Raw genomic sequence first — 15,314 nt, forward strand, 5'->3', positions numbered from 1 at the left:
TTCCACTTATGTCATAGTTGTACTTCAGAATTGGAAAAATGCAGTAGCATTTTAAGATAAGCTGAGAGGATATCTCTTGTAATGTATGCCAATCTTTTTACTTTGAGTGCACAAAGGGCTAGAATTTCTCTTCTGTGACCAAAGTTAAGACTTTTTTTTTTTTTCTTATAAAGGGTAAGTATCATTTTCCACTATTGGTGTCTATCCAAGTTCTCTTTATAGGAGACTACTGAAAACCAGGCTTGTTTTTACCAAAGAGAAAAGAAAAAGAACAACTAAAATGGCGAATTAGATTCCTAACTTAACAGAGAACTGCTCACAGTATTTCTTAACAGTGCGCCTTACAATATATAGAACTTTTTGGTGATAAATGTGTGGTTTATTTGGAGAACTATTACAGTATGCAGGATGTTGTGTACCTGAAATAAGGCTAACCAGAGGGTTTCAGATGGGTACTAGGTGACATTGTTTAAAAACAAGAGGATATTTTAAGCAACTGTCTATATACAAGTATATATGTGTAATATACAAGTTATGTGTATATATGTGTAGTGTACAAGTATAGCTATGATAAGTTGGTTCCTTTTTTTTAATTCTTCCAGTTAAACATTAAAGTTACTGTATTTTGTATCTCTTATGACACTGTAGAATATCTGCTGAAGTTATGCCTGTAGTGGCTTTTGTGGTTGCGAGTTTTTATAAATGACCCATGTACCTGAAATGCAAGTAATGATGGTCTGGCTTTTTCTGGTACTTGCTGAGCTGTTCTTACTCTGTTCGCTGTGTATGATTACACCATATATAAAGATACTGGTTTAGTATCCATTTTAATCTTTTTGAAAAACAAAACCCCAAACAAAAACCCAACATAACCCAGAATCTTGTTTCTAGATAGACAAAGGGTGAAGGAAGAAGAGAGGAGCAAAGTATCATGTGCATATTTTTGTGTAGAATTCTGCTGAAATTTTTAAGAGGTAGTTAAGGGATAGTGTTGCTCCACTATGAAATTTCACTTTTCTTCTGAAAGCAAGCTATTGATTTAATTTAGCATATCCCCAGGCAACATATTCAGTAGAAATGTCTTTATGACATCTGGAGGAAGGATCCAGTACAAGAGATGTTTTCAAATCAAAACTTCTTAATAGCATTAAACATCAGCATCCCAATCTTATGAATGATAAATGGAACGTTAAATTGGGCAATCCTGATTACTGAACAAAGTGCAGTGGAAAATTTGTCACAGAAAATGGTCTCATATTTCAGGTTTCATGTGTTTCCTTTTTTGAAAGCAGAATGTTTCAAATTCTGTAAATGTACAATTACTACAGAAGTAGAAATTGGTAGATAAATATGGATGCAATTCTTAAGTACCCAGTTATGAGGAAGGTGGGCAAAAACTCAAGTTAAATTTAGTTCTAAACTAGAATAGAACACATAGTCCTTTCATGTTTGATAAAAGTAAGCAAACTTGGATAGCAGTTTGAAAAGTTAGTGTGCATGGAGGGAGATGTGAATGTGAAAACATAATATGAAATCATAAGTACATAACAGTGTGCCTTTTGTTTTAGCTAAAAATTAAAATAATTAAAAATGCTGGGTTTAGCGATGGAAGTTGCCTTTAGTTTCAATGGCATACACATTTCAGTGAGTATCAACATAAAAACTGTGTTTAGTCATCTCTCTCCCCTCTTGTTCCTTAAAGGAATTTGCTATTCTCATACCAAAAAAAAATCATGTCTCACGGGTTGATTAAAATTAACTTTTTTGGAACCTAAAAATAGCAAAGCAAATATTGTCTGGAATTAAATCAAGTAACCTTGATCAAACAATTAACTCATCCTCTATTAAATCAATATTTGCTGATGCTAATATGGGAGCTGGTTTCAGTAGTTGAAATTACAGCCACTGATTTAGCGTCTTTATTATTAGTAATTAGGTTGCTGTCTTTCCCCAATACTACTTCTCAAAGCTAGTACTTGGCTCACTTGTAGAAACTGACCGGCTTGTAGAAACTGGCCTAGGCAGTACTTACAGTACACACTCTACATGCTCTTAAAGCTTCTTTATAATGTTGAAAGCCCTCTCTGATCATGTGTCTCCACAAGGGTTGAAGAGAGTTCAGGTGTGTATTGCCACAGCCCAACTTATATCAAAACTGTTGCGGAGACCAAAACAATTTTTGATTATGTGAACTCAAAACAAAAGCAAGGAGAGTTCCCTGTGGCAATATCAGTATACTGTCTTTGGATTTTTTTCTCAAGCTATTACTGCAGTGGTGCTCTTTTGGTAGCTTCAGTTCACAAAAGATTCTTGTCACCCTAGTGCCATTTGGTCAGTCCTCAGCAGCACTTCTAGTAGGGCATTTAACTGTGACAAGTTAGGAATTAATTTGCTCTGATGCACTAACATGATCATGAAGCTCTCTATTAGACCTTTATTTACTCTATTTTCATTTGTCTAATGATTCTTTGCGTCTTGGATCTGATTATGTTCTTTAGGCTGTTAAGCTCTCCTTAAACAATTTTGTATAGGCTGATCTCATGCTTATTGTTGTTTGGGAAAGGATTTTCTTCGGCGTACTCTCAGGTTTGCAGTAGCATCTCGGTGCTTATTTTGATCCTGAATTAGCTGATCAGAAATTACTTTGTTATTCTCCAGATCCTGAAGGATGTTTTGGTTCAGATCTAGCATTATGTAATCCAACATATACCTGATGAACATATACCTAATGAACAAAGCGGGAGATGCAACAACAAAGTTGCTGTATTAATAAATAATAAACTTTGATAATGGGATTTTGCAGTGTAAAAATTACTATAGAGCATCAGACTAGACTACCTTAATATTACCTTCTGATTGTCAAAATGCTTTATGTTACTCTTGAATCTATGCTTGATAGCAAAAAGCATCCTGCTCTTAAGTATGGGTCCATTATTAGGTTTAAAAGATGGATTCTTTTCCCTTTGAAAGATAGGCCATAAAGAAAATTGCTATAATGTTACTTTTGTCTATAACTCCCAAACCAGCATCAATGTAAGCAGAGAAAATACTCAAAGGAATACAAAAGTATGATGCTACTCTATAATTTGGGAATTCTACTTTTCATTATTTTGTACAGAAACTAGTATAGAAAATAATACATTTGATGGCATGAAATGTAGCGATCAGGTAAAAAAATGTTCTGGCATCAGAGTTTGCGAACTTCACAGTGCTGTTTCTTTTCATTTACATGTGGTAACTTTGAAAAAAGTTACTAGTAAGAAGGATATCTATCATTATTCATCTACTAATCCAGGTGCAGTCATGTTAGTTTGTAGTGAATAGGAAAGAGGAAAGACCACATGACTGTAACAGCCAATATAGGTCACTTGCAAAAGTGTCAGAACCTGGGTGATGTTGAGAAAGTCTGGCAAATGCTGATCTAAAAGCCAGTGATAACCATGTTGTCTTTGCAGACATCTTAATATTGTTTGGCTTTGGCTACCAACGATGTGAGGTCTTTTTTGAGATAGTAGTATAGAGCGGAAAGCTATCTATCTTTATTAGCCATAATCCAGATCTATAAGGCAGCTTATCTGTTTCTGTTATGTATTTGAAATGAAGTACTAATATATATAGCTTTTTTAGGATATTCTATATGAATAAGTCCACACAGAATCTTTAAAATTAATTTTTTAATTTAAATTACTCTCATAAGAATCATTATACATCATAACTAAATTCAGCATTTCCTAGATGCAGTTTTTTGCAGTGGTCAAGAGCCTTTTTTTATAAAACTGTGTGTTATCTTACAGGGCTGCAACTTTCAGTGTGGGAGTGTTGTTATCAGTGGGGTAACTTTTTACTGTAATAGAATTGGATTAACACAATCACTTGGTTTAATTGCAGACTGGCAAAAGAAAAAGTTACATATGAAAAAGAAGCAAAACAGCAAGAAGAAAAGATTGAAAAAATGAAAGCTGAAGCATGTGATGATTATGGAATTAAGAAGCAGGTAAACTATCCTAACACTTGTTTTATAAAATCCTTCTTTGCTTTCATTTAATCATACTCATCCTTAAATAAATTAATCTCCTGTACCTCTTCCCGGACTCCTATTATACAAATACTAGACTAAAAAATCCTGTCAATTATAAAATTCATAATAAGTATTTGTAGAAATTTCCTTTACTCCAGAACTGTTAAATTATAAGGAGACTGCATATGGGTTACTTGGCACTTAGTGTCAGGATGGTTATCACTCACTATGCACAGTCTGTATGAGGCCATCATGAACTCTTTCTCAGAAATACCAAGAACCTGAAAATACATGATCTAGATGCATTTAGGTAAACTTAAGTGCTTGCTGCTAAGTGCAAATGTTACAGTGAAGTGAGAATGTTTGATAGTTAATATGGAGATGAAACATTTCAACTCTTGAGTATACTAGTATCCCCTTGGTAAAATCACAGACCTCAGAGAGCAGTGGGTACGCAGCTGCTCCTAGCAGCTGCTAGAATTTGTAGTGAAGTCACTGACTAGCAAGATGCATGCTGTAGTTTCATCTGCTCAAGAGTATGGTTTAGTGTCACTATTACAATATGATTAAATTTTTCTTGGAAGGTTTCCAACAAAGGGCAGTGATTGCAGACAGTGCATGTCCTTTTGCAAGGAGGAGTATCAACTTTCTTACTGGGAGAAGGCTTTGTTTTGAGAGATAGACGTTTATTCTTTACAGAATTGTGGCATGTATGTGCTTAACTGTGGCCTTTATATTCTTTCAACTAAGTATGTTACTTTTTTAACTATGTTTTTTCCCAAGCATTTTCCAGATGTTTTCTCTTAAATCTTAACAGAAACTGAAACTGTAAATTAAAATGATTTTCACTTGTTTTAGTAGTCTGGTGGTGTTGTGTTATAAAACCTAACCTACTGTTCTCCCATCTTCATTTTTAAACAGTGGAAGAATCAGTTAAATCTCAAATATAAAAATTAACAAAAACAAGATAGGAGAAAGCCCTTCTAGAACAAGCTAAAACAACTTTTTATTAAGTTCAGATTTCAGTTAATGTGTATATGTCCTACCTTGCTTTCATTATGCCATGGGAAAGAAAGACAAATCAAGAATTTGTAATACAAATAAGAAACTGTATTTATAGAGCTGAGCTGTCTTCTGCCTCACCACTGAGACTCTATGATCCTTCAAAATAGTGGTCTTTCTGAAGATCCTCTGGGGCTAACAAGAACTAATGAATTCAATTCCCATTTTTAGTGTCCCTCATTCATCAGATTATTTGACTGCACTGTGGTATTTCCGCAGTGACCTGCAAAATATCATCAAAGTCAAAAACAGCGGAGGCTATGAACTTCTTCTGTGAAGTGAAATGTTACACACTACTTGAAGGCATTCTTGGAGACCAGTGACAAAAGCCTTCACAGAGAACAGTCTTGATTCACTCAGAAGTTGCCTGATCTACTTTGAAAGCCATCAGTTCTTCCAATGACTTCTTCGCTTCTTGTTCTTTTAGTGCACTTTGCATTCTGTAAGTTGTTAATATTTTCGGTTATGAAGAATTAGGAGGTTCAGAAAAAATGTACACCCTTTTCATAGGATCAAATCTGTTACTCTAAAGAAAATTGTATAATACCAGGAGAGTTTGCTCAGAACTATATTTTGGGTAGGGTTAATACTTTGAGATGTTCTTCAGGAAGATTATATGTAGTTACACATTCTAAGACTTGCTTTTAGTTAATAATTCCTAATCTGAATAACTGTATTTATTTAAAAATATGGTTGTAGTCTTTATTTCAGTAATAAAAAATAACATTTGTGGGATGGGAATGAGACTCATCTCATTTGAGGCTAGGAGAATAATTTTAACTATTATTTTAGCTGAGATATCAGCTAAATCAGGTATGTGTATACAGATTGATCCAGAATTGAGGGAGGGATGCCTAAAAATGTTAAAAGGATTAACTACCTCTTGAAGTACTATATTCTCATTTGAGTACAGTAAAATCAGATGAAACATACAATTTCACTTTAATCTGATTAGTTTCATGCTTTTTTTTCCTAAGAATGGATGATCTTAATCTGAACTCTAGTTCTGGTTGCTTAGGTGAGGAGGCAGTGGAAATGCTAATTAAAGAGTCCAGTGCTCCCCTTTATTTATTTGGACAATGTTCTTAACAAGCCAAGTTTGTTTCTGTAAAAGCTAGCAACTTGGAATTCTCTCTGCTAAGTACAGAATAATGTTCCTAACACACAACTGGTATTAAAAATGCTTTCAGACTTTGTTTTTATTGCCTTATGTGCTTTCTGAAAGACCAAATGGCAAAAAATCATTACTGTGATCTTCCTTCTTCCCTTCTGTTTTCCAAAGGGTGTTTTCCTTTTTATCTAGGCAGGTGTAAGTTCCTTTTGGATTCCAGACTTTATGGTGAAGATTAAAGGCACTCATGCAGTACTTGGAATAAGTTAGTTTGGCAACATTGCTATGGTAGAAGAGACTTGCCACCATGATGGGACATGACTAGTTTTTTCAGCTGGGCTCACTTTTCCTGTGCTCTAGAGGGAGGAAAAGATCTAGACTTGACTTTTCTCCTTCTGTCTATCTAGGGAACTTTCCATGTCTGTTCTGGTTCCAATTTTAGCACAAATACTTCCCTAGGTATTTCGTATTTCACCTCCACAAAACAGATGGGGGATTCCTTCCCTTCAAGCTTATTCTAAAACACCTCCTAACCACCCTGCTACCTTTTAGCAAAGCATCCATTACATTAAGCACAGATTCAGGATTATATCTTACAAGCAACCAAAAAAATCCCAACCCTCTCAGCCTCTTCCCCAAGTTTAACTTGCCCTGGAAAAAAGATGGGGGGAAAGAGCAGAGAGAAAACTTGGCTCTTTGTTCTAGAGGTTGAGCCATTTCTGCTGGGAAAGCCAGTCTGTCTTTTGTCCTGTTTGCTTTATGCCACTTCCAAAGAAACCTTTTCATTCAGATGTTTACCACCTCTCACCTGTTAACAAGGTGAAGTTTATACTTGCATCAGCATGGATCTGTTCAGGTAGAATTTTCAGTTGCTGGAAGGAAATGAGCTGCCTGCTGATGAAATGACAGCTTTCTGTAATGGATAATTCCATTATCATCCTCTAAGTTAATTTTAAAGGAGCAATATCTGTCATTTATAATACAGTGTGATTAAAATTTTTTTCAGTGGAGGACATGGAGTTTTACTTCTGTCTTCTGTAAAGTACCTCAATTTTTTAACTTCAAGTCTGTGGGGTTCTCCTTCCACTCCCCACTGCTGACAATGAAAAAAACCTGACAGTTGTACATTAGTGGAAAACAGCCAGTGACAAACTGTTTTCCAAAAGAGCAAAGGAACCTTTCTGTCTTTTATGTCCTAAAGTGATCTGCTTTAGAACAAACAGGATTAGCCCTCACCTGAGAGGAGCTGCAAAGAAAGCTCATTTGAAATACTGAGGCATTAGATGTAGACAGTTTTTCCCTCCTCAGGAGGAAATGGTAGATGGTTTGTGGTTGATACATGGCCATTTCAGTTCTTGAAACACTCAAGCACAATAGAAACAAAACAGCATTCTTCAGTTCTGTACTGCAAGCTTTTCTTCATGGTCCTTTGGAAGTGTTTTGATCAATGTATTTGACAACTGACCTACAACAGACTGCAGTGTGCTCTTGTATTCTGTATTTGTAGATAGCTCAAGCTTCTCTTGGGTCTGCTGTGTGAAAATAAAACAAGTTGCTTCAAAGGAAGTAGAACTAATAAAATTTGGTTTTCTACAATTTTTGTGTGTGTTTGGGGTTTCTTCCCTCTGTATTCACCTTAATGCCATATCTCCTCTGAGTTCCTGCCTTCCCTGTGCCCAGTTTCCTCCTACATCACGTATGCTGTCCTACTCCCTGTGTCCCAACACCACCAACCTGGCCCAGCACATTGTGCCTTTATATTTGCTGGTTACTAGAGATGAAAAATAATACCATGTTACGGATTTAAGTTACAAATACGTTGATTAGCCAATCAGTAGCCCTAGCATGACTGTTTACTTTATGTGACAATCTCTTCCTTAGGAGGATTATTAATTTTGGAATCGTTGGTGTTCATGATACTTAGAGATGACCTTTTTTCTTTTGACTCTGTCCTTCCATCAAATGTGGTGGTAATTGGTCACTGGATTTTATGTTTGAATTTTTCATCAGGAAGTTTGTAAAACTTTGATTTAAATTAGTTCAAACCACTACTGCTTTTCTTAGCAAACTGAATTATTTACATGTCTTTTTCTTTTCCTCCCTACCATGTTTGAGTAGATCTGTATTGTTATGATTGTCTGTGCAGCAGTCAAAGGGCAAGTGATTGGGAGGCAGTATTCAAAAGCGTGAATATATATTCATGTCTGTGTACATAACTGGTATATATATGACTCATTCACATATATCATGTTTTTAGCCTATCTCTTGTGTTTAGAACATGTCCCATGAAGTTTAGAACTTGTCATGTGAAACCATATTGTCACTATACCCTGTGATCCAGCAGTTTATTAGGCTTCTAAGATCAAGGAAGGTTACAGAGACCTATGGAGGTTTTCTTGTTGAGTTTTCAAACTATTTGTAGATCTGCCAATCTAAATCTCTTGGTTAGACGTGGGTCAGCTGGAAAAAAAAAAACCCACCCCTGCTTCCATCTTTCTGAAGCTGGTAAAACTATTGTCCCTATTATATAATACATGTCAGTCTCAGCAAAATTGCTTCCTGTTGCAGAATACTCGGTATTGACACTCATATGCAGTAATATTTATTTGTATTCTTAAATTATCAAAAAATTATTTCAGTCTAAATGCTTGGGTGGTCCAAAAAGTAGAGAATCTGCCTTGTGAGCAGCTCTGATCTACCTAAAGTTTAAACAGTAGCTTTGAACTTTCAATGCGGGACCTGCTAAAAATCACTTGCTTATGTTTAATGCTGTGGGCATTACCTCCTCAGCTGTTTCTCATAGAGTCATGTTTTAGCTTTTGTGCTTATTTTGAATGTGTAAAGTAATGGTTCAATTTTAGTTATGGCGCACTTCCACTTAAGCAACTGGTACGTGGATCTGTGTGTTTGCATCTGTTCTGCTTTACCTGTCACTGCAATTGGGCATTTATGGAAAACTGATTGAAGGCTACTGATAGTGCATTATGCATACCAGTTTTTTGCCATTTGACCCACATTGTGTTTAGTAAATAGGCTGTATACACCCCAGTAGTTAAGAGAGCTCCATCACATCTGAGGAAACTGCTTTCTTTTGGAAGATGCCAGACATCTGCTGTCTTAATAGAAATACCTTCAGTCATGAAAGACAGCTGACTAGAAGTGTGGCCAGTTGAAGAGATTTGTTTAACTGGCTTTTTCAGTACACTCAATGGAAAGGGGATGTCATCCTCACTGTAGCCACGATAGCTCCTATAGGTCCTATGTGCATTTATTGACAACAAATTCAATTTGTTTCTCCCTGTACATATTTTTGTGCTTTATTGCTTTTGTCTTAGCACAGTATTTAGATGCACTTCACTTACTCCAGTTTTTTAATATTTTTGTTGGCATTGTAACTCACAGAAACATTGCAGATATTTATGGTTCTTTGCAAAGTTAGATCAGTTTCATGTAATAGCTTCCTCTGTGACCTTCTTATAATTTAAACTCCTTAGAATTCAGTCAGAAAGTTTGAGAGAATTTTGATAGAATTGGGAGAGAAACATTTAAAAAATTCCAGTCCTAAATCTTACCAAATTATTTGAACTTTTGACTTTGCTTTATTACATACATTTGTAACAGTAAATGGTCTGTTTGGGATTATCAGCATTACTTGAAAAAAATGTGTTCTATGCAGAAGTTATCAGGGTTTGTGTAGGTGTTTTGGTAATCAACTGATAATATTGGTTCCACAAAATTCCTATTCCTGTCTCCAACTGTTTGTGCCTACTGAATATAGTTCCAGGATTTATCATCCTTCTGTTTTTTTATTTATTATTGCATAACAGCAGGCAAATGTAAGTAAAACTTGGGTACCCGTTTGGATCTCAGTCGAATTCTGGTTTCAACAGAGTGATTGGGGTAGTTTTGTACTTTTATTACAGCAGTCGGGACTACAGCTTAGCGTCTCTAGGTTTATATGCCTTTCCAGATCACTCATTGAGTTGCATATATCAAATAAATTACTACTTTTCATGTCATCTACCAGCTTTACAATACACAACTGTTTAGCAGTGCAGGCTCAAGGAAGTCCTTATTGGATATTCTCACTTCTGTAGGTATTCTTTATAGAACAAATTCTACTACATAAAGCAGAAGGCATCGTCTCATGCAGTTTATGGCACTCCTCATTCTATGGAAGTTACAAACCTTTATTTATTCATTTACTGCTGAAATGTAATATGCAGTGTTCCTAGTCTTATTTTTAGTACAGTCCAACACTGAACCCTTAAAAGTGATACCAATTAGAAGTAGAATTTGGGGATGCTTAATTTTTTTTTCAACCATGTCAGCTGTCTTTGCTTCATTAAAGTAGATGTGTTTTGCCCTAGATTCTCTGATAGAAAATTAGAAGCAAAGTTTTTCAGCTCTTTCTCTCAAAAATAACTTGAACAAAGAACTTAAATATATGACACTTAAAAACATGGTGATAATGTCTTACTACATAAGCTATAGGTAAGAATGTATTTATGCATACAGGAAGGCCTTATCTTCTCTTTTACAGTGACCCTTTGGTACAGCAGTATTAATACTGAAGGGAGAATACAACATAGGAATGACAGAATTAAATAAGCCATTTAAAGGGAATGTCTTCTGTTGCAGGTTATCCGGAATGCAGAAGAGGTTTCACATTTAGATATCTGATTTTAATTTCTAAATAGATTTAACATTACTGAAGAACTCTGTACAGCTTTTTTTCTCAGTGTTTGGATTTCAGATCCAGAAATGTTCTATGAAATAAATGTTCCCTTGTTTGAATCTAAAGTTGTTTTCTGTAGGAGAGGCAGGATGTTCAGATTCAGTGGGGTGCCAGTTTAGTAATTTTGTTCAAAGTGCATGGTGAGAATAATCTTTCTCCTAAAATGAAGCACAAGGATAAGTAATAACTTTTTATGCATGATAAGCATCAAAAATATGAGCCTGCTGGTCTCTGCTTTTCATTTTTCTTTACCTTTGTCTTTCAGTCAGAGCCTCCTGCAGTGTGCACACAATGTGATCAATAACTCAATAACTTTTTTCATGCAGTAATTATCTCTATGTGGTATTATCTGAACACTGTTTTTCTTTATTACCCAAAAGATGCAGGAGATATTTATATAACCAGCTGATCCCATTTTGGATGAAGCTGCTTCACGACAGCAGGAGAAAGTTTGTTTAAATAGCCTCTTTAACAAATGCTGTATGGAAAGCTTACCAGGCAGTACTTTTCTTCTAAGGGGAAAATTATTCTAAACACTCTTTTGCACTTAATACTTTATATTTAATTAAGCACAAAGTAAATGGAAGTGTCCTGTAAATTAGCAGAATTTTAAGCAATTATGCTGAGTGTCTTTTAATAAAAAAGCCTTTCAGAAAATAGGTACACGTGTTCTGAAGTTCCTAGATGATGACTGCACTACTGATTTGTCAGATTTATCTTAAAAAATAATGTTCCTATCCGTAATATGTTCTCATTTCATTGACTTCTAATTTTCACAGATCGAGATCTTGCAAGAGTCACGGATGATGATTCCGGACTGCCAGCGCAGATTAGAAGTTGCACATGCAGATCTTACTCAACTACTAGTAAGTATAGCACCATAACCCACTGATCAAGAAATGCTGCTGTTCCTTCATGAACTCGGATAAGAATGCTTGTCTGCAGTACAATTGCAGCATATTGGAACTGGATTGAATTACTTTTTATAGGTCCCAAGGCTAGCATCCTGTAACATACCAGTATTTCATTTTAGATAACTGTCTTTGCAGACTTGGTCTTCAGTCTCTGAAAACTGTGTTAGAATATCTGAAGCTGTCTTTAATGGAGTGTACACTTAACATACGCTGAAATACTGAACTGCTAGAATGGACTCTGAATTCCTGTGCTAGTTACATGCACCCACTTTAGGTATTTTTCTAGATAGTGCAGATGCATTTAATGTGTTTGTAGTGAACTGAAATAGTCAAAATACTTTGCTTACTACTTTTATTATGCTGTGGACAAGAAACAAAACAGCTGAGTCTTTGCTGAGTACTGCTTTATGTTTTATTAGTGAGGTGAGCACTAGTGCTGCATTTTAAGATAAGAGTACCTGCAGGAGTAAATAGTATCTTGTACAAATAGATTCACTGAAACTATACTGAGTTTGGAGATCATCACACTTCTTATTTTAAAAGCTGCCTTCTCATCAAGAATTCAGCTACATGTGTAAATGCTACGGTGAGGCTAAAAATACATACCATAAATTAAGTCCCAGCCACATTTGATGGCTGGAAATGCAAATCCCTTCTCAAAGGAAAACTCAGTATCCTCAGGTAATATACCTCTACTGTTTTCCAAATGAAGGCTCAGTACCTGGCAGGATTTAGGGTCCTTTTGTCATTCAGCTAGTTACTTGACAGTTAGCTGGTCTAGATTTTGGTGGCATGCAGAAGCTATTGATCCATACAAGGTACTGTACAAACTTAAAACAAGGAGTGGGAGGAATTACTATTGATGTTAAGAATTTGGAAGTCATTAAGAGTTGTTTTCTGTGCTTAGCTCACCTTCAAGGCTTTTATTAAAATCAACTGTATAGTAGTAGTATGTTTTTCAATTGTCAGTCTGCTTAAGCTTCTTCCTAACAGTACTCTAGTTCTGAAGTTTGTTATTACTGGTCCCAGTTACGCTGTCCTTGGTTTTAAACATTTAACAGAATAAAATAAAAAGTATGCATTCATCCAGTGTACTCTCACGTGACAGCCATTATCCTGGACCTTAAGTAGGACAAAGACATTAACTGTGCTTTTGAGTCATGTAGAACTAGTGTTTTTAATATATCTTTTGTTTCATAGAATCACAGAATAGTTTGGGCTGGAAAGGACCTTTTAAAGATCATCTAGTTCCAGCCCCCGTACTATGGGCAGGGACACCTTCCACTAGACCAGGTTGCTCAAAGCCCCGTCCAACCTGGCCTTGGACACTGCCGGGTGGGGCAACCACAGCTTCTCTGGGCAACCTGTTCCAGTGTCTTACCACACTCAACATTAAAAATTTCTTCCTTCTATCTAGTTTGCATCTGCCCTCTTTTAGTTTAAAATGATTACCCCTTGTCCTATCGCAACAGGCCCTACTAAAATGTCTGTCTCCATCTTTCTTATCAGCCCCCTTGAAGTACTGGAAGGCTGCTGTGAGGTCTCCTTGGAGACTTCTCCAGCCTGAACAATCCCAACTCTCTCAGCCTGTCCTCACAGGAGAGGTGTTCCGTCGCTCTGATCATTTTTGTGGCCTCCTCTGGACCTGCTCCAACAGGTCCATGTCTTTCCTGTTCTGAGGACTCCAGAGGTGGATGCAGTACAGTAGGTGGGGCCTCACCAGGGTGGGTGAAGGGCAGAATCACCTCCCTCAACCTGCTGGCCACACTTCTTTTGATGCAGCCCAGGATACAGTTGGCTTTCTAGACTGCAAGTGCACACTGAAGGCCTATATCCAGCTTTTTATCCACTAGTACCCCCAAGTCCTTCTCCACAGGGCTGCTCTCGATCCCTTCATCCCTGAGCCTGTATTGATACTGGGGGTTACCCCAACCCAGGTGCAGGACCTCTTGGCCTCGCTGAAACTCATGAGGTTCATGTGGTCCCACTCCTTGAGTTTGTCCAGGTCCCTCGGGATGGCATCCTGTCCCTCAGGCATGTCAGCTGCACCACTCATCTTGGTGTCGTCTGCAAACTTGCTGAGGGTGCACTTGATCCCACTGTCTATGTCGTTGATTAAGATATAAAATGGTACTGGTCCCAGTACTAGTCCCAGTATGAACCCCTGAGTAACACCACTTGTCACTGATCTCCATCCAGACATTGAGCCATTAACCACTACCCTCTCAATGCAACCATCCAACCAGTTCTTCATCCACTGAACAATCCACCCATCAAATCCACATCTCTCCAATTTAGAGAGAAGGATGTTGTCAGGGACCATGCCAGAGGCCTTACAGAAGCCCAGATAGATGACATCTGTAGCTCTTCCTTGTCCACTGATGTAGTCATTCCATCACAGAAGGCCACTAGGTTGGTCAGGCAGGACTTGCCCCTGGTGAAGCCATGCTGGCTGTCTCAAATCACCTCCCTGTCCTCCATGTGCCTCAGCACAGCTTCTAGGAGGATCTGTTCCATGGTCTTCCCAAGCCCAGAGGTGAGGCTGACAGGTCAGTAGTTCCCAGAGTCCTCCTTTCTGCCCTTTTTAAAAATGGGTGCAGTGTTTCCCTTTTCCAGTCACTGGGGAATTCACCTGACTGCAGTGACTTTTCAAATATCATGGAAAGTGGCTTGGCAACTACATCTGCCAATTCCCTCAGGACTCTGGGATGTATCATGTCAGGTCCTGTAGACTTATGTACATTCAGGTTCCTCAGGTGGTCACAAACCTGATCTACTCTTACAGGGGGAGGAACTTTGCTCCCCCAGTCCCCAGCTTGAGGTCCATCCACTCAGGAGGTGTGGGAAGCAAGGCTGCCAACGAAGACTGAGGCAAAAAAGTTGTTGAGTACCTCAGCCTTCTCCTTTAAGAGTTACATTCTTAAATTTAATCCCATGTCAGTTATTTTCAAAGTACTCAAAAATTATTTTTTATTCCAGGAGAATGAAAAAGAATTGGAAGAAGCTGAAGAGTACAAAGAAGCACGTTCCATACTGGAGTCAGTGAAGCTGGAAGCCTAGAAGTTTTTCAGTACTCTCTTTATATGCATTAGCACTGGCTAGTTCATAAATTCCACACATTCGTTTTATTATGGCTCTATTGTTGACTTGCTAAGGTTCCTTTTATGCAAATTATCCTTTCTTTAACTGCCAAGATCTAACAAATAAAGGATATTCTGAAACATTTGTGTGTTCCGTATTCAGGCAAAAGAGAAACATTTCCAGTTCACCTCGATTACAAAAAGGAAAAAATAAACCCAACTTAATGTAAGGATAATAATCTAATAGCTAATATACAGAACTTAATCTCAACAATTCAGGCTAAGAAACAAAGTTTAGTTATATAAAGAATGTGAGGGACCAACAAATACGTTAGAATGAATTAGCATTGTAGAATGGTTTGGGTTGGAAGAGACCTTAAAGATTCACCTA

General features: G+C 37.1%; 1 protein-coding gene across 1 annotated transcript in view; it reads left to right on the forward strand.

Annotated features, from left to right (window-relative positions):
* Positions 1 to 15,068, forward strand: part of TBCA (tubulin folding cofactor A) — a 30,492-nt gene extending 15,424 nt beyond the window's left edge. The window contains exons 2-4 of the mRNA XM_074932805.1: positions 3,889 to 3,994; positions 11,709 to 11,795; positions 14,823 to 15,068. Coding sequence (XP_074788906.1) covers positions 3,889 to 3,994; positions 11,709 to 11,795; positions 14,823 to 14,903 — 274 coding nt within the window. The 3' untranslated portion in view covers positions 14,904 to 15,068. The remainder of the gene's footprint in view (positions 1 to 3,888; positions 3,995 to 11,708; positions 11,796 to 14,822) is intronic.
* Positions 15,069 to 15,314: the final 246 nt, after the last annotated feature.

Source organism: Athene noctua, chromosome Z, assembly GCF_965140245.1.
Source record: "Athene noctua chromosome Z, bAthNoc1.hap1.1, whole genome shotgun sequence".
Classification (NCBI taxonomy): Eukaryota; Metazoa; Chordata; class Aves; order Strigiformes; family Strigidae; genus Athene; species Athene noctua.